The sequence below is a fragment of the Amphiprion ocellaris genome, chromosome 9 (genome assembly GCF_022539595.1).
Source record: "Amphiprion ocellaris isolate individual 3 ecotype Okinawa chromosome 9, ASM2253959v1, whole genome shotgun sequence".
Taxonomy (NCBI): domain Eukaryota; kingdom Metazoa; phylum Chordata; class Actinopteri; family Pomacentridae; genus Amphiprion; species Amphiprion ocellaris.
In genome coordinates, this window is record NC_072774.1 from 10,458,896 (window position 1) to 10,483,782 (window position 24,887).

The 24,887-nt window shown below is 39.3% G+C and overlaps 1 protein-coding gene across 2 annotated transcripts in view; it reads left to right on the top strand.

Annotated features, from left to right (window-relative positions):
• The window catches only part of LOC111565709 (collagen alpha-1(XIV) chain-like), a 196,114-nt gene that overhangs the window by 8,908 nt on the left and 162,319 nt on the right, over window positions 1-24,887 (top strand). For both annotated transcript variants that reach the window (XM_055013738.1, XM_055013739.1), the window contains exons 3-5: window positions 7,033-7,149; window positions 13,922-14,065; window positions 15,780-15,875. In XM_055013738.1, the coding sequence (XP_054869713.1) occupies window positions 7,033-7,149; window positions 13,922-14,065; window positions 15,780-15,875 (357 nt within the window). The remainder of the gene's footprint in view (window positions 1-7,032; window positions 7,150-13,921; window positions 14,066-15,779; window positions 15,876-24,887) is intronic.

Here is a 24,887-nt window from a genome sequence, read left to right on the forward strand (position 1 = left end):
CACGTTATTTTTTCTGTAATTAATTAATCGTAGTTAACGCGTTTAAGTCCCTGCCCTAATATATATATGTTCCCCTAGGTCAGACTATCTCTGACTTTTCTCAGGATGTTACAATAGAGCTAGACCTTGAAAGTCTGACTTAGGGGAACAAATTCATAGTACACAACTTAGTGAATACTGAACAAACATGCCCTCAGCCACACTTCTGACCTGATTTGTCCTCTTCATCTTGCAGGCTCTTTCACTTAAGACTCCTGTCTGGTTTCTGAGTCACAGCTGTACACATAACAGTCATCACCAGTAATGATCCTTGATATGAAAATGGGGTCAATTTGACTCAGAATTTTAAGTTTCTGTGGTGAAACTGCAAATGTGGACTTCCAAGTGCAGGAGCTCAGGGAGCAGAGTATCCCTGCACAAGAGGCTACTTTGAAGGGAATATTGGCCAGATATAAATCAAGACTTTATACAAAAAAATCTTTCAGGTCAATCTGAAATCAAATGTGTACAAAATAGTGTCAAATAACTACAAATATAAAATAAATGACTGCATAAGTATTCACTCATTTGAAGTCAGTATTTAGGAGATGCACCTTTGGCTGCAGTTACAACACTGAGCCTGTGTGGATAGGTCTTAATCAGCCTTGCACATCTGGATGTTGCAGTTTTGCCCTATTCTTCTTTGCAAAATTGTTTAAGCTCTTTAAGATGACATGGGGATCATGAGTGAACAGCTCTTTTCAAGTCCAGCCGCAAATTCTCAGTTGGATTGAAGTCTGAGCTCTGACTCGACAGCTGTAGAACATTTACCTTGTTGTCTTTAAACTGTTTCTATGTAACTTTAACTGTATGCTTCGTGTAACTTATGGCACTTATCCAGCTTGTTTTCTTCTGACTAGATCCTTGTTTGCGTTGTATCTACTGTCAGATGTATGTTGCTTTGGATAAAAGGGTCTGCTAAATCAAATTGTAGAATTGCAACTGTCATGTTGGAAAACAAATCTTCTCCCAAGTCACAGATCTCTTGCAGACTGAATCAGATTGTCCTCTGGGATTTCTCTTTACTTTTTACCCTCTGTCTTTACAAGTCTTCCGAGGCCTGCTACATCCCCACATCATGATGCGGCCGCCACCATGCTTCACAGGGGGGATGGTGCATTCGTGATGATGTGCCGTGTTTGCTGTTCAACCAAATGTGGTGTCTAGACAGAAAGCTCAGTTTTGTTCTCATCACATCGAAGAATCTTCTTCCAGATGAACTTAGAGTTCCCGAATGCCTTTTGGCAAAATCTAGTGATGTTTGCTGGAAATGTGTTACTGTCAAATAGCAGATTCTCAAATTTAACATCCCGTTCCAGTTTAATGTCCATCATCTCCTGCAGAGTTAACCCAGCTGAGTATTTTATGGTGTTTCACTGGTGGTTGGCAGATATGCAGAATATTATAGCCTCTTTCACAACACTGCACATGGGGACGGATTCATGCAACAGACTCTTACATTCAACACGCACAAACACACACACACACACACACACACACACACACACACGCACACACACTGCAGCAGAGAGATGAGTGTTGAGGGAAAAAGGCATCACTTACCCAGGTAAGCAAAAAAAAAAAAAAAAAAGGGAGGACAAAAGGTGCTAAGTCACTAAAGCACAAGAGTGGAGGGCAGAAGAGGAGACGATAATAAAATAAAATGATGAAGGAGCGGAAGAGAAGGGAAGATGAGAGGTAGAAGAGAGTTTAAACCCAAGGATAAGAGGAGAAGATGTGATAAAAGCGAGGAGTGTTCCATGAGAGCAGCGGAGGAGATAAAAAGAGCGGAGAGGTGGGAAGAGAAAGCCAGAGTGGATTTGGGTTAAGTGCTATCTCAGTGAACGGAGTAGTTCTTGTACAAACGAGATGCCGACCACATTGAACGACGTGTGCTCCAGAGTGCTGAACTGGCATTAAACACGTGCGCACACATACATGCACTGTTCCCCCATCTCCCTCATGTATACTACAGTAGCTATCTTGTGGGGGCAGAGCAAGCCAACAGTTGTCGTCCATAAATCCTGAGTATTAGTGAAGCTACTGTAGCCTGAATACTAACAGTGAAGTCAGTACAAGGCTTATCTGGAGGAAGGAGGATGAGAAAACATGGACTTAAAGAAAAGAAGGAGGAAAAAATGAAGGGAAAGTAGATAGAGGAAGAATAAAAGTGTTGTTGACAAAGGGGAAAAGTGGGAAAACGAAGATGGGATGAGAAGAAGTTGGGGGATCAGACAGAAACAAGGGGATAGAGAGGTGAGGAAAGAGGCAACTGGCAATGAGAAGAGATATTGAGGAAAGCCAGAAAGCTCAGAGAAGACAAAGAAAAGACATTAAGCAGACAAAAGGGAGTTGATGAAGAGATTGTTGAGCAAGGAAGAAAGAAGGGAAAATGAGATGGAGAAGACAAGGGGAAGCTCGGAGGGAAAGAGTTGAAATGGAGATGAGGGCCGAGGGGAGGATGGAGAGAGGAGATGAAGTGAAGCAAAGGATCGGACTGAGAGCGTTGACTCATCTACCAGGAATCCCTGCTAGCTTTCACTGCTCCTAATCCTGGGAAGACTAGTCCCTTCTCATACTGAGGCATCAAGCTGTGCTTGCATCGCTGTAACCTAGATAATTCCAGTTCATACTGGGGCTCCAGTTAAAAATCTCCTCTAGCTCACACTCCCTACAGAGCGAGGAGATTACTCAAGTTCAGACTTGAAATTAGACCCTTGGAATTAAGGTTCAGCTGAACGAGGAGAGAACATGTTAAATATCGTTTTTGAAAGGATTTCTGTAATTTTCACATTGGGGGTTAGTCTTTTTTTTCACTGAGGGCCTCAGTGACTCAGACTATTTACTGGAGCAAAATTTCGTTGCTATGCAGTAGTCGCAAAAGTTCTGCCAGATCTTTGAAATTGCATTTACTGCCTGGCAGGAAGCTCATGCAAGTAGCTGTTGGGGGCTCGCTGATTCTAATGGTGTACCTCTTTCAGATAAATTGCCTTAATCTTCATATTTCACTGTACTTCTATTTGTGGGTTTTCACTCAGAGCAGGTCTAACCTCCCAGCGAGGGGATGTGAAGTGTGTCCACAAAGTATTTATTGTAAGACACAGAGAGGTGATGTTCAATGTGTTTCACTAAAGCATGTTGGCGCTGTGATTCAGAGAGCGACTGTGAAATGCGGATCTCTTGAATGATATTTATGGCTGTACCGTGGTAAACAAGAACAGACATGTCGGTTTGTGAAGGGTAATTTATATCAGAGACCCTCATGTTCCGTCAGCATCTGCAGCTATTAAGTCCATATTCATTAATCATAGTTGCTGTCTCTGGAATTGCCTTCAACTTACGGAACTTGACATTCATTCAGTGCATAACAGAGGGTTATAGTTGGCTCGCTCAGTTTTTGCATACGTTTTTTTATGATTCTGTGTGTGTGTGTGTGTGTGTGTGTGTGTGTGTGTGTGTGTGTGTGTGTGTGTGTGTGTGTGTGTGTGTGTGTGTGTGTGTGTGTGTGTGTGTGTGTGTGTGTGTGTGTGTGTGTGTGTGTGTGTGTGTGTGTGTGTGTGTGTGTGTGTTCATTGACATGCAAAGCAAAGATCAAGGTATTCAAGGCAATTTTCACCCGGTTATTAGTACCCCTGTCTGCCAACTCAATTCACCTACTATCAAGCACACTAAATGATACCAAAGTAATAATCTAGCCAGCTCTGTCACACACTTAAATTATTCATAGATTCTTATTGTGTGGTGTAATTATACCGTTTCATCCCCATGCGTTCTGAGTATTAGGTAGGTGGCACATTGTGATTACTTAAGGAAAGCAGTGAGCAAAACGTAGTGCTGCAAGTGTGACTCTGCAAATCGATCAAACAGCATTAGGGGATCTGGTGATGAAAAGTCCAAGAAGTTGTTCTCATTTGTCAGCTTGAGACTGGATTCTGTGTTGTTATTGTTTTTTTTTTCTTTTTTTTGTTGGCTTTTTTAAGAGTTGGAACTTTAACCTATGAGGTAATACCATGACTAAAATTTTACGGGTGTTTGGAAAATGTGAACTTTCTAGCCTCTACTTAGGTTGATAATTGATTTTTGACTATAAAAGGTATGAAATCTGTATAATTTAGTTCTGTCTATGAGATTCTCAACATGCCACCATATTTATTATACTAAAATCAGACCAAATCAACAACTTAATTTTTTTTTGACTTGAATACACTTAGATCAGCCTTTTTGGGGAGAAATAAACTAAAAGATCACAATGATTGATTTGAAGGTCATTTTGAAATGTGGGAATTAACTACACTGTGCCCCAAATCTCTAACTTTCCACTCATTAAAATAAAATTAGAGGACGCAGTGTCTCCAGGTTATGGCCTTATTTGGGATTTGGGACATCTGTTCTCATCTCCAAGTGAAAATCCTGACACAGTTATAAAATCTGCATAATTCAGTCACATCTACAAGATTATAAACATGCTACCATATTTATTATGCTGAAACTAGACCAAATCAACAGATTATTGCACTTTTTTGACTTGAACACACTTACATCGGTCTTTTTGGGGAGTACTTAACTGAGAAATCACAATGAGTGAGTTGAAGATCGATTAAATTGTGGTAATTAACAAATCTTATCCGCTTTCTTTATATGATAATACATTCAGAAAATCCAGTGTCTTTTGGTTATGGCCTTTTAAAAAATTTTCCAATGGGAAAGACGGATGTCTGTTCTCATCTACGAGTTAAAATCCTGACATATTTATAAAATCTGCATAATTCAGTTCCATCTATAAGATTATAAACATGCTACCATATTTATTATACAAGCATTAGACCAAATCAACAGTTTATTACTTTATCTTTTCCTTAAACACACTTACATCAGCAGTTTCTGGGGGGTAATTTACCAAAAGAATCACAATGAGTGATTCAAAGGTCATTTAAAATGTGGTAATTAACAAAAGTGGTCCCCAATATCTAACTTTCTTCATATAATAATAAATTCAGAGTATGCAGTGTCTGCTGGTTATGGCCTTATTTGGGATTTTCCATTGAAAAAGATGGATGTCTGTTCTCATCTGAGTGAAAATCCTAAAAAACTTATAAAATCTGCATAATTCAGTTCCATCTACAAGATAATAAACATTCTACCATATTTATTGTACTAATATTAGCCTAAGTCAACAACTTATTACAGTTTTTTTGACTTGATCACACGTAAATCGGCTTTTTTGAGGGGTAATTAACCAAGCTGAGCCCCAAATTTCTAACTTTCCTCATATAACAATATGTTCAGAGAAGGCAGTATCTTCTGGTTTTTGGATTTTCCATTGAGAAAGATGGATGTCTGTTCTCATCTGCGAGTGAAAATCCTGAACAGTGCACCTCAGGTTTGTTCATCATATCACCTACTGTATATTTGTCTGTCCTTCTCCTTCATGCCTAATGCACGGTCTTTATATGTCAGCACTCACTGCTGTAACTGACAGATTAGCATCTGTAGACTGAAGGATTATTTGCAGTTGAACTGTGAGCTCCTTGAGATGTTATTACTACTTAAAGGGATTTTTTGACGTTTAACGAGTTCTTTCTCTGATGGAATGCTGCTTCCAATGGGGGGAAATTAGTCAAAACATGTCAGACTTTCTCAACATTTTCCTGCCTCAAAACCTCCTTACAGGTGCCAAAATTCTCGTGACCCCATCAGTTACAGATTTGTCACATTTTTATGTGGATTCGAGTCAAATATTCTATTTTTAAGAGCGCGGATTGAGCTCCAGTTGATTGCAGCAAACTGTGATTCACTCAGTTTGCTCTTTATTAAAAAGAAAAATCAATACAGTCTTTTATGTGAACTTTTACTCAAAGTTAGTTTACTGTATCGGTAATCTGATCAATTATACAGTAAAAGAATCAGTTTGAGTGCTGACAGGTGAAGTTGCTCTGCATTAGTGGTGTCATCAGATTTATGGAGGATGGTTATAGAAACTAATTAAAAAAAAGTGCTGACTTTTCTATATACAAACTAACAGAAGAACTTAGCAAAACGATGAAATGGTGATATGTGTTGCAGACATACAGGTTATGTCAGCAACTGTAGTTTTCATCTGAGGTGAATTAGTAGTATTCCATAATACTACATTGTGGTTTTCTCTGTTCTTGCTTCTCCACGTTTCTGCTCTCCAGTCTTCTCTTTAGCTGTCTGTGTGTAGATTAAAAACAGTCAAATTCTCTCCTGCGTTTGCGCCACACTTTGATTTTACAAAATGAGCTGTCTGTGTTTGTAAGAAACCACAGTCTGCACAAACACAGACTCATTCATAGGACAGCGGCTGTCACCGTATTTTAACAGGCTGCTGCAGATCTGTTTTCATTGACAGAGGCCTGTAAAGTACAGTGAGCTGCTGAGGATGGTAGTGTACACCGATCATTCCTGTGTTACATACACTGTACATCCAACATGTACACACAGATGCGCCTACACACTGGCACAGGCACAAACATTAACTTTTTTATATATATATCTCCACTGGTTTGTAGCATAAATGTGTTATTTTTACTTCCTAGGACTTTATCCTGTAAAGAGAATTTGACTGTACTAGTTTCCTCTGAATCGGTGCCTTTCAAAAACCTGTTTCATGCTGTTTTGAGCTGGAGCAAACCGAAGCTGCGCTCCACACCATGCTGACCTGCTTTATGTGTGGCTCTCACGGTTGCGGGAACTTCAAAATTGAAATTCACTCAAGCCTCTCTCCGTCCTTCTGTCTAACCAGTCATTCATTTCCACTTTGATTCTGCAAGTGTTTTTTTTGGCTCATTTTGCAGTTTCATTCTGTTTAACGTGACTTTTTGTCTCACTAACACATGTTGGTTGATGGCTGGAGACTTTTTAATTAGCATCACTGTTTTTTTTTTGTTTTTTTTTTTTTATACATCAACATATTATTAATTTGCAGTCATTCTCAAGGACCTTTAATAATTTACCTGTGAAATTATTCTTCAGTTCCAGCTCCGAGGAGGCTCCGTTTCAAAGTGCTGAGCTCAAGCAAACTCCTTGTTTCGTGGAAGGAGCCCAAAGGAGACTTTGACAGCTATCTGTTTCTCTACAACAGTATACCAGGTAGGATGTTTCTGCTGTTTGCACACACACACTCATGTAGAGAGAAGTGAAACTTAACTTTGAAATTTGGGAGGAAGGATCCCATTATGAGTTTGCTTTTTCTGTCTGTCGGGAAGGATTATGTAATTTACTTCTTATCAACGCTCCTTTGAAGGGATTACACTCCTGAGAGATGTGGAGGACTCAGAGTTTGTCCTGCACCTCTGCCAAGTTTGAGACAAGGGAATGTTTTTGCTGAGGAGCCCGTCAGCAGATTTTTGAAGCGATAGATACACAGGACAGTAGGACTAAGTCATGATGGAGTTCAGTCCAGGACAGCTGAATGACAGCGGTGGCCATTGTAGCGATTCATTAAGCATTAAACTGCATTATCACTGAATGGAGTTATGGCCATGATGGACATCTGATGTCCTCCATGATCCTCCGTCTGTCACAAGTCCATAAGTGTTTAGACACAGAGCAGGACCTTGCCCCCTTCGAACATGCTCAACATTAGCTATAATCACCTTAATTACCGCTGACATCTCCTCCATCATGTCATCACGCTACATTCAGACCCTTCACATAAATTCCTCCACCGCAGCCTGTGTTTGTTGTTGTTAATGCCGTGCTGAATGCTGCAGACGATTCTTTCACAGCCGACGTAAAAATGAATAAGTAGCACTGAACAAGCACTTTGCAGCATAAAACTTGTTTCTTGCAAGCAAACACTTTGTGGGAGACGCCTCATCTGACAATTTCTCGCTGCCTCGGACAGCTAAAAAGGAGCAGGAAAACTCAAATTTATGGCCACTTTGTTCTCAGGGAGGAGGGCAGCAGTAGCTCACTGGCATTCAGCAAAATGCAGTAAAAACTTTTAACGGTGGCCTAGCTGCATCTATGCAATATGTGGTTAATATGATAGGATACAAAATGGATGATACAAGAACCTGATATCCAGTTTCTTCTATACCTTTACTGAGTCAGATAAGGTGAAGAATAGGCAGAGTAAAGCCTGTTAATACCGGCTGAAGTCCTTTTTTGTGAGAGTAAAACACCTTTTTAGATCACAAAGGGGACTGTCAGCGTGGCAGCTAACCTTTTGGCTCAGCGTAATGTCCTTTTTCTCTTCAGAGTTTTCCCTAAAAGGAGCAAATAGTGCAACAGGATGAGGATTCAGGTTTTAGGTTGAAACAGATGACTCACTTTTGCCAACAAAAATGACTGCTGGGGTTTTTACTTAATGTGTATTTTCTTTAAAAGAATGCAACTTGTCAGTTTTCCCCATTATCAGCTTGTATGCTTGCAGATGATGTAACCTACGTCTTAATGCATCAAAAAATGTTTTAACTTTAGTCTGTCTCTCTGTCTGGTGACTTTATTCTCTGTTCTGTGACAGCGCATAAATTGAACTAAAATAAGCACTTACAGGATGTCTGTCCACTGGCCTGCCTATAATTTTAAAATTAAAATGGTGTGTGTCGTGTCTGTGTGTCCATAATAATCATGTGTTGGTTATTAGTGCCATATGTCTATATTTATTCTTTGAAATCTCAATGGGGATAAAGCCAAACCCAACTGAAATAAGTTGTTTTTACTGTATGCAGCTGAACATATAGAGGAATAATCCAGCATCAGTTGTGATCTCTACGCTTCAAAATAATTTGTGTTGTAGTATTTACAGCAGCAGTACAGAAGAGTGTGTATATTTACTGCAGCACTTAACACAGTATAGTTAAAGTACAGGCAGCGATCAGTAAATTCAGAGACGGCGCCTATAAAAAGCAAAAACTGAACCTGATTTAACTTGAGCCGTCATTCCCTTGAAAGTAGTATCCTTCTGCGGTGCTCGGATCCCTGTGCTGCCTCCATGATTCTCTGCAAGTCCTGGAAGCGCATCAAAAAACATCTGCAACGAACACTGTATCTCCTTCACTGTGTCACAATGCAAAATCTTCAAGTTGAATTACATTTTGGGGAGGAGGAAGAAGTCCCAAGGAGTCAAATCTGCAAGTAGTGTAGGTAGAGAGTGACAGTTGTGTTGGTATGACTAAAATACTTGTGAGCAGACAGATGAGACATTGCAGGTCATTCGTGCTGGATGTCCTCCTGTAGACACTGTAGGACATTAGAGTAGAACTTGGCAGTGACATTCTGCTCCTGAGGGATGAATTCATGGTACTCAGCCTTGTGAATGTTGAACAAAATGCTCTCATGCACCTGACCTGATGGGTCTTTAGTCTTCTGTCTCTCACTGTAGAACTTGGGTCAGCTCTGGGTCAGAGATGTAGCGACAGAATTTAATTTTAGGCAAGTGGAAAGAGTTGCAGGGAGCCAAACCTGGAGAACAGGAATGTGTTTTGGTGCGGCTGAAAAACTCCAATAGTTTCATAATGGAACACTAGATTGCCACTGGATGTTCTCCATCAGACGTCATCAGAATGTTGCAGTAGACCTTGACGTAGACAGTCCAAGTCTGCGAGACAAACTCACTGTGCAGAATTCCATTGATGCCGAAGAAATCAACAAACGTGTTCTTGACCAGACATGCCTTCTTTATACTTCATTTGTCTTCTTAGTTCTTGGAGACTATGGGCTCTTCCTATGTGAACACTGCTGTTTGATCTTTGGGTTGTAGAATCCTTCAATCCTAGGAGTTACTACTTGGATCTCATGACTTTCCTGTGCTACATTTGTAGGCAACAGGAACAGAATCTGAACTTTTTAATTTTTCCTTGTACACAGCAAGAATAATAATGCTAAAACACTTGTTTTTCTTAGGTCAACTTTATTGCTATGTTGATTTAAACAAGTTTTAATCTGCTATATCAGCTATAACGTAAAATATAGATGGCCAGTCAGGATGCGGTGTTGCCATGATGATGCTGGGGGATTTGCTACTTCAGTGCTCGCTAGTTTCTTTACTTGTTTAACTGTTAATTATAGATGAATCCAGAAAACTCTGACATCTGCTTTTGGTCCATTGGAGAAAAAAAAATATATCTGGATTACATCAGCAACACTGGGTCTTTAGATAACAAAGTACTTGAAGAAGATTCCCTGGACAGGTTTGTCTCATCTGTGTGGCCTCATGCAGTAAATAAAGCTCAGGGATGCAGCTGTGCTCTTTGACAGACAGTAAACTAGACACATTTCCAAAACCAAACAGTTAATGTAATTCATAAAGGCTGTCTGCATGTTTTTTTGTTAAATTATTTTCAATATACTGTTTAAAAGCTGGGGCTGCACAGTAGTGTAGTGGTTAGCACTTTCGCCTTGCAGTGAGAAGATCCCTGGTTCGCGTCCCGGCTTTCCCGGGATCTTTCTGCATGGAGTTTGCATGTTCTCCCTGTGCATGCGTGGGTTTTCTCCGGGTACTCCGGCTTCCTCCCACAGTCCAAAAATATGCTGAGGTTAATTGATCATTCTAAATTGCCCGTAGGTGTGAATGTGAGAGTGCTTGTTTGTCTTTGTATGTAGCCCTGCGACAGACTGGTGACCTGTCTAGGGTGTCCCCTGCCTTCACCTGAGTCAGCTGGGATAGACTCCAGCACCCCCCGCGACCCTAGTGAGGATTAAGCGGTGTATAGATAATGGATGGATGGATGGATGTTTAAAAGCTCCTTTTTGGAAAAGATAAATATGTCAAAGTTTTCTAGTGTGATGTAACCCACAGATACAGTAGTGCAACAATGAGCTTGTTCCACATGAAAATAAACTTCACATTCTGACGTGATTCATAAAAGCTGATGACATGTAGTTAAAGTTTGACTTTAAAGCAAAAAGCAGGCAAAGACTGAGGAGTGAGACATCAAACATGATATTTGGTAGAGTTCTGAGATAATTTCAGAAAGACAGCAGTGGATTCTGGGTAGTGTTATGAGGCTGATGTGTGGAGGAGTTTTAAAAAATCATTTTTCTTTCTTTTGCTCTGTATGGTTGTATTTGTTGTATAATTGATCAGAATAGTGAAACCACAACGTGTTCATGTGTGAGTTACAAATTATGGGCTTTGTCTGCTTTTGAATTGTCTTTTTTATGAAGTGTTTGTTCTGTTGCCTTAAAGGCATTTTGTTGGCCACGATAAAGAAGAAGAACATGGCAGTGTGTGTTTTCTGATGATTGAACCAGGCCTGTTTTGCATTTGTGATAAGACGCTCATGCTTAGCAGAATGTCATGAAATTTCAGCCAACATTTTTACATTTATTCTCTGTTAAAATGACAAGAAATTAAAGGATCAGCTGTTTGACGTACTCTCCAAAAATCTCCTGAATTATACTGAATGTGGAGCAATGATGATGTTTCTAAGGCATCTTCTACAAGCGATGCTCTTTGCTGCTTCATGCCAGCTGTTGGATTTCATGGAAACAAATCACATTTATGTAGTTTGAACTGCAGTTTTTGTAAGGCAAATTTACAAGGCTTTCAACTAATTTAAGGGATTCATTCAACATTTTGGAGAAATGCACTTATTCACTTTGCTGTGTTGAGTTAAATGAGAAGATCAATACCACTTGTGCACCAGAGCAAGGGCCTGGAGTTGCATAAAGAACTACAAGCAGGGAGAAGCTGCTTGCCTCACTCTGCACAGCATTCACCTCTAAGGCTCACTAATTAACATGATGTATCTATTTTGTTTAATCTGTGTACAAACACAAAAATGGTAATTCATGGTTTTATGGGGAGATGTAGCTATAAGTGCAGGCAGTTGATCAGCCACAACATTAAAACCACCTGCTTAATATTATATAGATCCTCCTTATGCCATGGAAACAGCTCAGACCGGCTGAGTCGTGGACAGACGACTTCTGGAGGTTTTCTGTGGTGACTGTGGATCCTTTGGTGTCCTGTAGAATGTGAGGTCTGTGGATTAGGCTCTTTCCAACACATCAGGTAGATGCTTGATTGGATCGTTACCTGGACAGTTTGGAAACCCTTTTTCCTTGAGTTGTTCCTGAGCAGTTTTTGTGGTTTGATTAGGTCCATTGTCCTACTGAGGGGGGCTGCTTCCATCAGGGAGTTCTGTTGCTTTAGATGGTATGTATTAAAGTTACATCCACATGAATGTCAGGGGGCCATGTTGCAGAGCATTGTACTGTAACAAGGTCATTAATGCTTTTCACTTCAGCTCTCAGTGATTTGAATGTTGTTCATGATATATGTGAAGGTTACATAGCAGAAATTTTGTTTGCTAAGATATCGCTGCAACATGTGATGCCTCCCAGGATGAGAAATAGTCATTTAACAGCTACAACGCAAATACAATGCAGCATGGGAATTACTTTTTGCTTGCTTTTCATGAAGATGGTTTATGTATTTCTGTTTTTTGTAGGAAGTCAGATTAGCTACACGTTCATGCTAAGTTAAACTAATTACTGCCAAATGTAAATTAATTTTTAGCATGCAAAACAAGACATTAGGTGATGTTCAACGTTTTCAGTTCAAAATGCAAATTTGAGAGTTGATTTTTGCACCAAGAGTGGTACAGAACGAAGGCCAGTTCTTCCCATTAAAAGTAAGGGTGGGTGATTATCAGCCAGGCTTCACATGTATATTTATTATGATATTATTATTGGATCTAATGTTGAGCATTTTCCTGATTAGAGTTGTCGTTCATTTGTTTTACCAATTTACAATAAAAAGTAACTGTTTCAAATGCACCGCTGTGATGCAGTTGGTTATATTTCACAAGCAATCAAAGCTGAGGTTGAAGTGTTCACAAGCTCTCTTTCAAGCTCTCTTTCAATTAAACTTATGTAAAATATGAACACGTAAAAATTTCAGCTTAGTTGTGTGTTGGAGTTTGGAAACCTGGATTTTCATTTTTACCTCAAATGTATATCAGTTCCAGATATTAGATACTGGTCTGCTTGATAATTAATAATCAAAATCCACCCTGAAAAAACAGAAATTGGTTGATCCCTCAATAAAATTTTGCTGTTGTTATCTGATAAATCCATTTCACTTTCAAATGAGATCTACTGTATGTAAGTATGGGGGAAAACCCTGAGAAACTGAGACGTGAACTCTGTGTGCCTGTAACAGTTGTCATACGGTGACTGAGTGTCGGCCTCCACTTCAACTCGATGTTTGGCTGATTGATAGCGGTTCGGTTCACTGTACAGCTTGTGGAGTTGATCAATGCTGTTACCTCACCTGATCTGCAGTCCCCTTCAGCAGGATTCATCTGCCTCCTCCCACAGGTGTCATTAGTCATCACCCTGCAAGGACAGAGGAGCTGCGCACAAACACACATCTTATCGATAGTCAGATTGATTGCAGGGTCGTGATTAAAAAGGGGTGATAATGCGACCTATTAGCCTGATGGCGATTAACGGCTCAGCAGAGAACACAAGTGCACAGACACAAAGTTTATTTTAAGGGCAACTGAAAATGTCCAAAACTAACTTTAACCTTTAATTCTTTGCCCAAGAGTCATCTGCAAGCAATAACAACTAAACCGACTTCACTTAGGAGCGACACATCTTGCATTTGCTTATTTGCATGGAAATATATGCTCCTCACAAACACAGAAGTACAAAAGTATCACACACAAACAAATCCACTACAAAATACTTCAACCTTGAACGTAACATTTGCCTGCCTTCAGAATGGAGACTATTAATCAGCGCTTCTGCTGAATTAACTTTGTATTGGATCGGCCGTGAGAATACTAATATTTGGTTTCCAAGCAACAGGATGCAGCAACGAGAAATGAACAGCATGGAACAAAATATCCACCAGTTTAACCTTTAACCCTCTGCCTCTTCTTCTTCTTTTTCTCTGTGTCAGGTGGTCAGCAGAGGGAGATCATAATATCCAAGTCTGACACCAAGGTGTTGATAACAGACTACAGTCCTTCTAAAGAATATACTTTTAGTGTCATCGCTGTCAGCGGCAGGGAGCAGAGCCGTCCACTACAGGGCAGATATAAAGGTTGGTTCATGCATTTTATTTTTGGCTTCTGTTCTGCTGTACTCTATTGTGCTCTTCTACTCTGTTGAACAGCATTATGCTTTCTCTCAAATGTTTCTCATCTTGTTTGCTCTCCTATCTGCTAAACTCTTCTGTCATGTTTCCTCCACATTTCTTCTTTCGCTTCTCCTTTTATTTTCTTCTCCTCTCTTCTACTTTTCTCTAGATTCCATTCTTCTTGTCTCCTCTCCTCTCTGAACTTTACAGCCCGTTTCCTCTCATTTCATCTCCTTCCCTCTCTTCTTTTTGCCTCCCCTCCTTCCTCTCATGTTTGTTTTATGTTTACCTCTCATCTCCACAGCAATATTGTAGTCAACTTCGCTCTGGTGTATTGCTCTGTCCAACATGTTAAACCCCAAATTATTCATACCTATGCCAGCTTTTTATTTATATTGATTTTTTATTGGAAAAAGTAAGTATCTCCTGGCTGGAAAAGACATAAACGAGTGATAAGACAGTACAACAGTGCAGCTTCTATACCATTTCAGTTGGTTTTGGTAGTTTCTACCATGCTCCACAACATTCTAATACACTAGAAACTTATAACAGCTGGTGTGGTAGTTCTCTAGTCAGTTACCAGTCAATTGGAAGTCATAGACAAAACCTAAAAGCTCAGTGAGCTGCTATTAAGGTCCATCACTAAGAGAGAGCCGCACATTGTGGCTGCTCCCAAGATGAGTAAATTCTATAAAGTCATATTCAAGTGTTTTCAAGTGGTCACAGTGCAAAACATCATCAAAAAGTACAAGGAGTTCCAAACTGTGAAAAATCTCAAACTATGTGGTAGGAAAGTGAAGCCAGGAAGAAGTCCTAAGATCATCTTGATGACTCTTGTACGTACATTTCAAAGCAGACGTCGTATAAGGCTGGTTTCCGTAGAAGCTCAATTCTGTGGTCATAAAAGGTGAAAATAGAGTTGTTTGGGCACAGAGACATTATTCGTATTTGGCAAAATAAAGGCGAGACATTCAGTCCCAAGAACACCATCCTAATGGTCAAGCATGGTGGTGGCATTATAATACTTTGGGGATGTTTTTTGGCCTATGTTTCAGTTAACTTGTCAAATTAAACAGCATCATGAAGAATAACAGGAAGATACTAAAATTCTGGAGGTAAACTATGCAGAAAAACAGCATTGGACCTTACAATAAGACAGTGATGTGAAACCTACAACAGAATGAGTCAAGAAATGGTGAACAGAAAACAATGACAAGATTCTAGAGTGATGAGACCTGGGTCCATTGAGAATCTGTGAAAGAAATGAAGACCAGTATGATGGAGAGGAAGCCTTCAACCTGGAACCAAAACCCAAAGAAAGACTATTAGTGATTATAAGAACTGCTTGATGTGGAGGCAAATAAAGGCTTTGTAACTGAGTACTAATAAAAAAAAAAAATGGTATGAATACTTTTGGACATGACCTTTTAGTTACAAAAAAACAAACAAAACAATGTTTTCTTGTCTTTTTTTATGTCATTTCCTGCCAGAAGAAACATGTAAATCAAAATGCTGGCATAAGTATGAAAACTTCTTGGCTTAACTCTCTATACAGGATTTATTGCTATATGCACACCCAGATAGAAAGGCACTCTCTAAAATATATGTATTTATTTTATTATATTTTATTTTATTAGGATTCTGCCAGCTTGTGATTAATTTGTTCCATCTCCTGCAGGTGACAGAGGTGAGATTGACGGCGGAGACAAGACGGAGCCCCAGAGGCTGACTGATTCAGTCGTACCTCCTGAGGATGCCAACGAGATTTCTGGAGGTAGGACAGACGCACACAAACAGCGTTTCCAGGAGAGGGGGACGTGCACAAAACTCACGCTCTCATGAACGTATAAATAAAATGAATAGCGCTGATGAATAGGACTCTGCTTAAGGAGTCCTCCAGCCTGTTGCCATAGTGATGTTTGGAGGTAGACAAAAACAGCCGCCGGTGCTGCCTTCAACACCAGCTCCGTAGATCAGAGAGCCAAAAATACGAACCGGGTGTCTGTAAGTGTCCAGTTGGATCTGACTTTGAAGTGTTTCCCCCATGCAGAGTTTTGTGTGCAACCGGTTACAGTAAGCATCAGCCCGGTGGGCTACTTAACATGTGAGAGCAGAGATGCCAAAACCACCTCACTGGCGAATCACTCACAGTTGTGAGTGGAAACTTTCTAGCTCCTGATATTAGGCGGCTGACCCACACTGTTTGCTTGTGTCTGTGTGGTTGCCTCTTAATTTGAGCTCCCTCCTCCCATGCGGGACATCTGCCTTTCTCTATGTTTGTTATTGAAACCAAGATGTTCCTTCAGTTGGCAGCATTAACGTCCACGTATTTGAATGCCGTCCTTTCTATACAACATGAGAGAAGGAAGGAATGCATTCATTTTCTTTATTGGGAGTGTACTCGCAAAACAACTGTCCTCTTTCTGTTGATTTCTTTCCCATAAAAGAGAGTTCAGTGGGGAATCCTTGGCTTTAGAATAAATGATTGTGGTAATTTGGTTTTGTGTATGTATGTGTGTGAGGTAAAAGATGCAGCTGGTAATGTGCAGACTCAGACATGAATTGTGGCATAATTTGAGACGCTGCAACTGCTGCCGATGTGTGAATGCGATTATTTTTGCAAGATTTAAGCGTCACTTTCTGTGACATTTTTACCACAGCTTTTCTAGCCTAAAGTGAACACAAAGACAGAATCTCATTACTTGGTGGAAGGATGCTTATTATTTAAGTACACTTGCTTTCGGCTGGCTTATTATTTGGTTTTGCGTGGGTGATCATTTATCACAGGGTACTAAAGGAATGCGGCGGTTCAGAAGTCTTCACAAATTTGTGATTATATTATATAGTTTAGAGGTCCAGCCTCCATTTAACTGCACACCGTGTGTCATCATTTTTATGGACTATAACCCTTATATATTATTTGCACAGTATAATTTTACTCTGTAATGCTATATGTGCACTTCATAGTTGCTGATGGAGGCAGGAGAGCGATGCACACACTCACAGAGAGGATCAGTGAGCAGTTCATATCCATGAATACATCATAAATTTGCTCTTCAGTGGAAAACACATTGATAATAAATCCTAAATTTCATATTGACTGCAGCCCTTATTACAGATTATTAACCTGCATACCAAGCAATGGAAAAGGATTGGATTTTAGGACTGCATGACACTGGCAAAAAGTCACATTGCGATATGAAAAAAAATCCTGGAATTTTCCATAGAACATAAAGAGATGCTAATATGTTGGAGCTTTTCTCATGCAGTGTAATGCTGACAAAGACTTCTAAAATGTTCTCAAGCTTCCAAATCTGGCTGTGCACTCGTCATACAGAGCTTTGTACTGCTGATTTAAGTGGTCAAGCTAGATGGCTATGCTAAGTTGTGTAGCATGTAACTACTGCAAGACGCTACCGAGTGTCTGTTTTTGGTCAACATCATCCTTTCTGTAGCTGAAATATTTCCCTACGACTGAGTAAGTCTGCTCAATTGTGGCCAAAATAGTAATCGTGATTATTTTGATTAATATTGAGTTTTTAATTATTCTTAGAGACAAAATGGCATTGCATTTTGAAATTCATTTACACAGAACACTATTTTTACTTCTATTTAGTGTGACATTCCTGCTAATATCCAAATTTTTGCATCAAAATAAAATACATTTCTTCTTCACCTGTATTCAGTGCATCTCCTAGAGGCACAATATGTACTAAAATATACTCAAAAAGGCCTAACCTGCTGAACATCTGCTTCTCGATAGACATTTCAGTTTAGGGATATTTCTTAAAGCCTCACATGCAGGCTAAAATAGAAGACAGCCAGATGCATGTGCACAGAGAAGCCTCTAGTCTCCATTCAGTTTCTGCAGTGGAGCAGCTCTGACAGGTATGTGACCAAATATTGCTTTGAATAGAGAAAACAGGTTAAAACCATGTGATTTTTCTACATGGATTGTTTTCTATGAGCATTGTAAATACTGACAGCACAGTGGCTCACGTTCACTTGACTGTGGCAAGCCAAAATCATGATTATTATTCAATTTATTGTACAGCGCTACAGCCAATGTTACGTTTCTTTTGGCAACAAAATCTTCCTTTTCAGTGCTTCTGTCCTGTTCCTTGCTGAATTTACTATTTACATGTAGAACCTGCATGTGAGCCAACTCTGTTTCTTATGAATAAATGGGGAAAAAAAACGTCTGTGTAGCCAACAAGCCTTAAATCCAAGCCAATTGGGTTTTAAAGTCTCTTGTTGATTAGTAATGTAAAATAAGACCCACGTGGGTTTTCTTTTTGTATCAAGCAGCAAGAGAAGTTGTAGCATGATTTGCTAATTTGCCTAGTTTCACATTGAACATGTGAACCTTGCAAGTCAATGCTGCAACAATACTGTACATTAGATTCACAATAAATAATGTGTGATTGTCATATCTACAGTATATTGTGTTTCTGAAGAAGATATATATTGAGATTCTTCCATCATACATCTCTTGAAAAACTATGACTAAGAGTATTAGAACAAGAACTGAATACACTAAATTAAATAAGCTGTACTGGTTTCAAAATTACCAAAAGCTCTTTTATGTGAATTTGTGCAGTAAACCTGCCTGCAGTGCACCTATTTACAAAATTAAACTTCATTTAACACAGAATCAAAGTGTATTTATAGAAATAAAACCAATGTAAATCATTGCACTACATTTCTCTCTCACACACATGGAGGTTTATTTCTTTGATGCTCTATTCTTCTTTGTTTCTCTCGCTGTCCTCCTCCTCTCCTTCCTGTCAGTAGGCAGATTATAAAGCTGGATTTCCTTCAGTCTGCTGTTATCAGAGCCACTCACCATTCTCTGCAGCGGAGGTGACCTTGATTGGGTGTTCTGCCTCCTACCTGTTGGGGATTATAATAATATCCTGCTGCGCTTCTGTCGAATTTGTGAATGTACTCTGTGTGTGTGTCTGTGTGTGCAGCTTTGTGTACCGGAGTGATGATGATAATGTGTCACTGTGGATCAATAGAGGACGCTCTTTTATGCTGTAACGCGTGACTGCTTCTTTCTTCCCCTTTCTATCACACTGTGAGTGTGTATTTATGTTCTGCAGTGATAATACTAACGTCCCGCCGAGCTCCGAGATGGCGTTTCATGATGCATTCTGAAGTCTTCCTGTGTATCTTTGTGTGTGTGTGTGTGTGTATGTGTTAGTGTGTGTGTTAGTGTGTGTGTGTTAGTGTGTGTGGTGTGTGTGGTGTGTGCGTGTGTGTGTCTGTCTGTCTTAGCCATGCCAACCCAGTCCATCAGCACTTTGTTGCAGAGTAGTAATCAGCTGGCTTTCATGTCGCGGTGGTTTGTTTACAAAACCTTTCATTAACAGCTGGCTCACACTCACATCTCGTCTCTAAAGTGTGTGTGTGTGTGTGTGTGTGTGTGTGTGTGTGTGTGTGTGTGTGTGTGTGTGTGTGTGTGTGTGTGTGTGTGTGTGTGTGTGTGTGTGTGTGTGTGTGTGTGTCTGTGTGTGTGTGTGTGTCTGTGTGTCTGTGTGTGTGTGTGTGTCTGTGTGTGTGTGTGTCTGTGTGTGTGTCTGTGTGTGTGTCTGTGTGTGTCTGTGTGTTCCAGACATCACACAAGTCACTTATCTTTTTGCAATGTAGACAAGAGTGGTATAATGGCGGGCAAAATTTGCATTTTGGCATGTGTTTTGGTTTTGGAGTCATGGTTCAGTATGTTTTCAGTACAGTAGAGAAAATGCCCCCAAAAGATTGACTTTTTAAACATAATTGTTTATTTTTTAAATTGGCCATAATTCTCATAATCATTATGATGTTATCTTACTATCTGATTATTTATCAATTAAAGCTTTCAAATTCTGCATACTGTCAGTACGAAAAAATTCTGTGCTGTTTCCTCTCAAGTAAAATTAATGAAAAATTCAAGAAAAGCACTCAGAGCGTAGTACTCTGGCAAGGCTGCTCAGTCGTATCATTTCCGACGGATGAAATCTTTAATAAAAAAAGTACCTTACGGTAGCACAGGCATATGTTATGCTTGTGTACGTTGTATATGGATACTAAACTGCGTGACCTAAATATGTAGCAGATGGTGGGAATTGATGGGACTCGGAAACACCCCCACAATTTAATCAATTGTTCCTTGTATGATTTCCAATGGACAAGTCATGACAAGTCCGCATTGGTGGATTTGTAGTAGGATTGCAATCATGTGATTGTCAGCTGATGTAGTGTTCACTTGTCATAGTTACAGTGACACTGTGCCGCTATCTCACAATACAGAAATCTTTAACAATTCCGTGGATCCAGACTATAAGCTGCATCACTGCCAAAATATGAGGTAGTCCTTGTGTCAATAGTGATCTTCCCTGAAAATTTCATCCAAATCCATTGTTGCGTCTTTGAGTAATGTTGCTAACAGACAGACAGACAGACAGACAGACAGACAAACAAACATATGCTGATCGTCACATAACTCCGCCGCCTTCCTTAGTGGAGTAATAATTAATACGACCTAATTTCACAGCATATCAACTCTGCCACTAGGGGTCTCTCAATTAAAACAGTAACTAAACACAAAGTTGCACAAAGCATTAGTCTAGTCATTTTTAAACATCAGAATACAGAAATATTATGCTTTTCAATTAATATTTAAAATCACCAGTGCACTTTCAGCTTTTAAAATTGCAAAGTAGCACAGTGTTTCTCTGTGCCAACACAGAGGATGCAGCCATCTTGTTTGAAACAGCTTTATTGAATTCTCAGTGGACAAACGTGAGCTTGGTTTTTGTGTCTAGTGTGAGTTTAATTCTTGCCATTCAGGAAGGCTGATTAACACTAAAACTCAATGTGTAATGTGAGTTCATGCATGTTTAAAAAAAACAGGCACAGTTACAAGGGCAGCGCTGGTATCATACTACAGCTGATGGACAACAGATGGTACACTGCCTAAATGGTCCAGGTAGAACTCGTGCTTTAAAATTTTTGTTGCAAGATTTTAGATTTGTGGCTACACTGAACACACAAAGTGTGTGGACTGTTCATGGAGCAGATGAGCCACAGAATTAATCTTTTCCTGGGCTACATCTGCTGTGCACATACAGTTTAGGGTTGTGGCAAAATGACAATTCTTTCATTTTTGTGCTATTCCGCCTCAAATTCTTCAGTGAGTTTGTGTAGTGTGAGTAAGTTCACATCTAAGACTACAGTAGACTGTAAGGATAAAGCTATTTATAAAAAACTCCAGCTGTTACAGGAAAATTAATGGCTTTTTAATTTAGAAAAATTACAACACTTTATGACCCATATCTGTGTCAAAGATGTAGACATATACAGACTTCTGACAGTAATGATTCACAGAGCGTACTGAGCTGAATAAATTTTATACCGACGTACTGCATCATGTACTGACTGGTGCATTCCAAGTGTGACCTTACCAGGAAAACGACGATACCGATTAAAACAGTGGATAATTAGGTAGAGGACCTGGTGTGGTTATGTAAATAAGTGCATGTAAAATCTCTTTTTCTCTCTCTCTCTTTTTTTGAGAAATGTGGCGCTGTTGTCACTCCTTTTAAAACGGGTTGGGACCTGTCACCAAGGTAACCAACAAAATCAAAACCGCTTGTTGTGAATATGATAGAGTCTATTTTAGCTTAAAACATGGCATTTCCCTAAATCTGAGGGGATTTTTGGCCCTAAACCAAACTGTGATAGAGAGCAAAAATAATATTTAAAAAATTGAATAAGTTCAACTATGTTTAAAAATAGTGGTCACACACTGGACTCAAACCCCTCTCTCCTTAATGAAACATATGATGGTGCCACCGCCATGCCCGCCTCCTCTGAATGTGGAATCTATTGCTCTTTAAACCACCCTATATTCAAACAGTTTTATATGTTATATGGCTGCGTTTACGCTACCTTTTATTTCCTTGTCAGCTATTCTTACTATTACCTTCACATATGTGGAAAGAAATTGCAGTGCTTTTGAACTGAGGAGCAGTAAAATGACAGAATTACCCTGGAATACCTTGAACACTGTTTAACATCTTGTTATGTCAAGGTCATAAAATGAAGATGCTTTTGTGAAGGTGGACTGAAGGTGGATGGATGTGTTTTAAAGTAGAGGGCTATTAGCTAAGTGTCACGAAACTTCCTCCGCTCTCAGTAAAAGACTTCTACCTTCGCCACCCACTTGTGTTCTAAAGATACTTACAAATTACTTAACCACATCTTGCAGGGCATAAGCACAGGCTGCTCTCAGCTAAACACAGACTGTCCATGCAGGAGCTTTGAATGAAACTAATTTTCTGTCTGCTCTTGGGGTGTCATTGACTCCCTCCAAGGAAACAGGAAAGACCTTTAAAGGATATTTTACTTTGGTTTGTAGAAATCACCTACGTGCACGCCGGTCCTTTTGAAGGTCTGCTCCCTAAAAGCTGCTGATTCCAATCATCGGTCTGAGACTCACAAGTCAAATCTCAGTTTGGAGAGAGGCATTTTTTTCTACAGCCCCTAAATCAGCTCACCGGATTCAGCTGCTGAATGCTGGAAGATGTGTAGAGAATTCCTTCTCTCTTTGAATATCCATTTCTCACCTCAAATGCCAGATTTTTTTTCTTTCTGTAAATACCTTGGCTTGATACAAAGATTTAAAAGCCTAGACTATTGTGCAGAATTCGAATTACGCTCACATTATACAGGGAAAAAAAGGGCATTTTCATCTAAAAATATTTACTTTGATGCAACATGTACGTCCCTGCAGCTTGCACATTTACTGCTGAATCAGATAGACGGAGCTTCAGTTATTTGCTGCTGTTAAATGAAGTGTTATATCATTTTGTGAAATCAGTGGAGTTGTTCCTCACACGCTCTTAATGAGTAACATCAGAGAAACATAATTTCTGTGAGGCGTAATTGCCTTATCTCTATCCCCATCCCTCCGTGTTTGCTATAAATACACAGAACACCTACTACGCTTCCTTTTAGAAGCGATAATTGGGAGATTAAGTGCAGCTACATGTGTGGAACTTTAATTATTAGAATGTTTAAAAGGAAGATTATTTTCGCAGTGAATCTGAAGACAAGACGAGAAGGAGGAGACGGGTGAATCATGGAGCGACAGACAGCGAGAAAGTCTACATTTTTCAGTGTAAAAAAAAATGTGTGTGTGTGAATCATACATATTTCTATAAGGATATCTCAGCAGGTTAGCGACAGAAAAAGAACTTTGAGTGATCTCTGTTTGTGCATGGATTAACTAAAAACCTAAAAACTCATCTCTCTGTATCAAAGTTATGTATTTAAAAGTTTTTCCATGAAAATAATGACCTGAAATGGGTTCGATGTAACTATATGGAGTTGCTTTCTCAAGACACCTCACTTTTCCCCCACCTCTCTTCGTCCAAAATAACAACTGGCAGGTTTTAGTTTGAGTGATTCAGCCGAACATGCTTGAGCTGAGGGCTGCACAGTAGCTCGGTGGTTAGTACAGTCGTCTTGTAGCTAGAAGATCACCGGTTCGCATCACTGGCATCTTTCTGCATGGAGTTTGCATGTTCTCCTTGTGCATGCGTGGGTTTTCTATGGGTTCTCTGACTTCCTCCCACAGTCTAAAAACATGCTGAGGTTAATTTGTGATTCTAAATTGTCCATAGGTGTGAATGTGAGTGTGACTGCTTGTCTCTCTATGTAGCCCTGTGATAGAGTGGTGACCTGTCCAGGGTGTCCCCTGCCTTCACCGTAAGTCAGCTGGGATAGACTCCAGCCCCCTGCAATCCTAATGACGATTAAGCAGTGTGGATGATGGATGGATGGATGTTTGAGCTGATTCTGAAGAAGAATAATAACACAGAATGTTCCTCTCTGCAAGTTGACAGAATCCATTCCTTCAGTTTGTTACGGATGAAACCCTAGATGTCTGAATCTGTGTTTGCGACTTTCTGCTGCACACTTTTGAAAAAGAAAAAGAGAAAAAAAACCCATAATTTTTAAAAAAAATCCATTTACTGGCACTTTACAGATAATAACTAATAAAGTCACGGCAAACAAGTTTTAAGTCAACCAACTGTAAAAAAAAAAACAAACATTAAAAATCTGTGTTTGTACAAATATTGATTAAGCATTATACCAAAAATAAACAATATATTAACACTATCAATAATGAATAAATAAACAAAATTTTACTGTATTAAAATGAACATTTGTTTTACATATTTGTCTTTTATTTAACAATATTTAAAAATATGTATAATGAGGACTAAAAATGGTAAATAATTTTTAACATTTTTTACCACTTATCTAGCAAAATCACCGAAATAAGGTTTTAATTTTCGAGTTGACTGTAAAACAAACAAACAAAAGGGGCAAAACCAAATAATTTTCACATTCAGAATCTGTATTTTTTGCAAGTAGTAATTCTTTCTTTTACAATTTGTGACAGTAAAATTACAAGTTTACTGTATTTAAATTGGCTAAAAACATCGTTTTTAAAATTACGGTATTCAGCAATAGTAGGTATAAAAGTATTTCATTGCATATTTACATGGTTTTTCTTTCTGCTTATTTTGTTCATGATATGTCTTTCACCAAATGAAAAAAAGCATTTTGACATGTTGACAAGAGTAAAAACACTAAAATTTTCGTGAGAGGGGTCTTTAATGAGGAGGTGAAGAGGTGACATAGGAGGGCAGTGAGTTGGAGTTCCCAAATAAATGTCCAGTTCTGCCTTATGAAGTGATTTATTTAACCTTTATTTTACCAGGTAAGTTAGTTG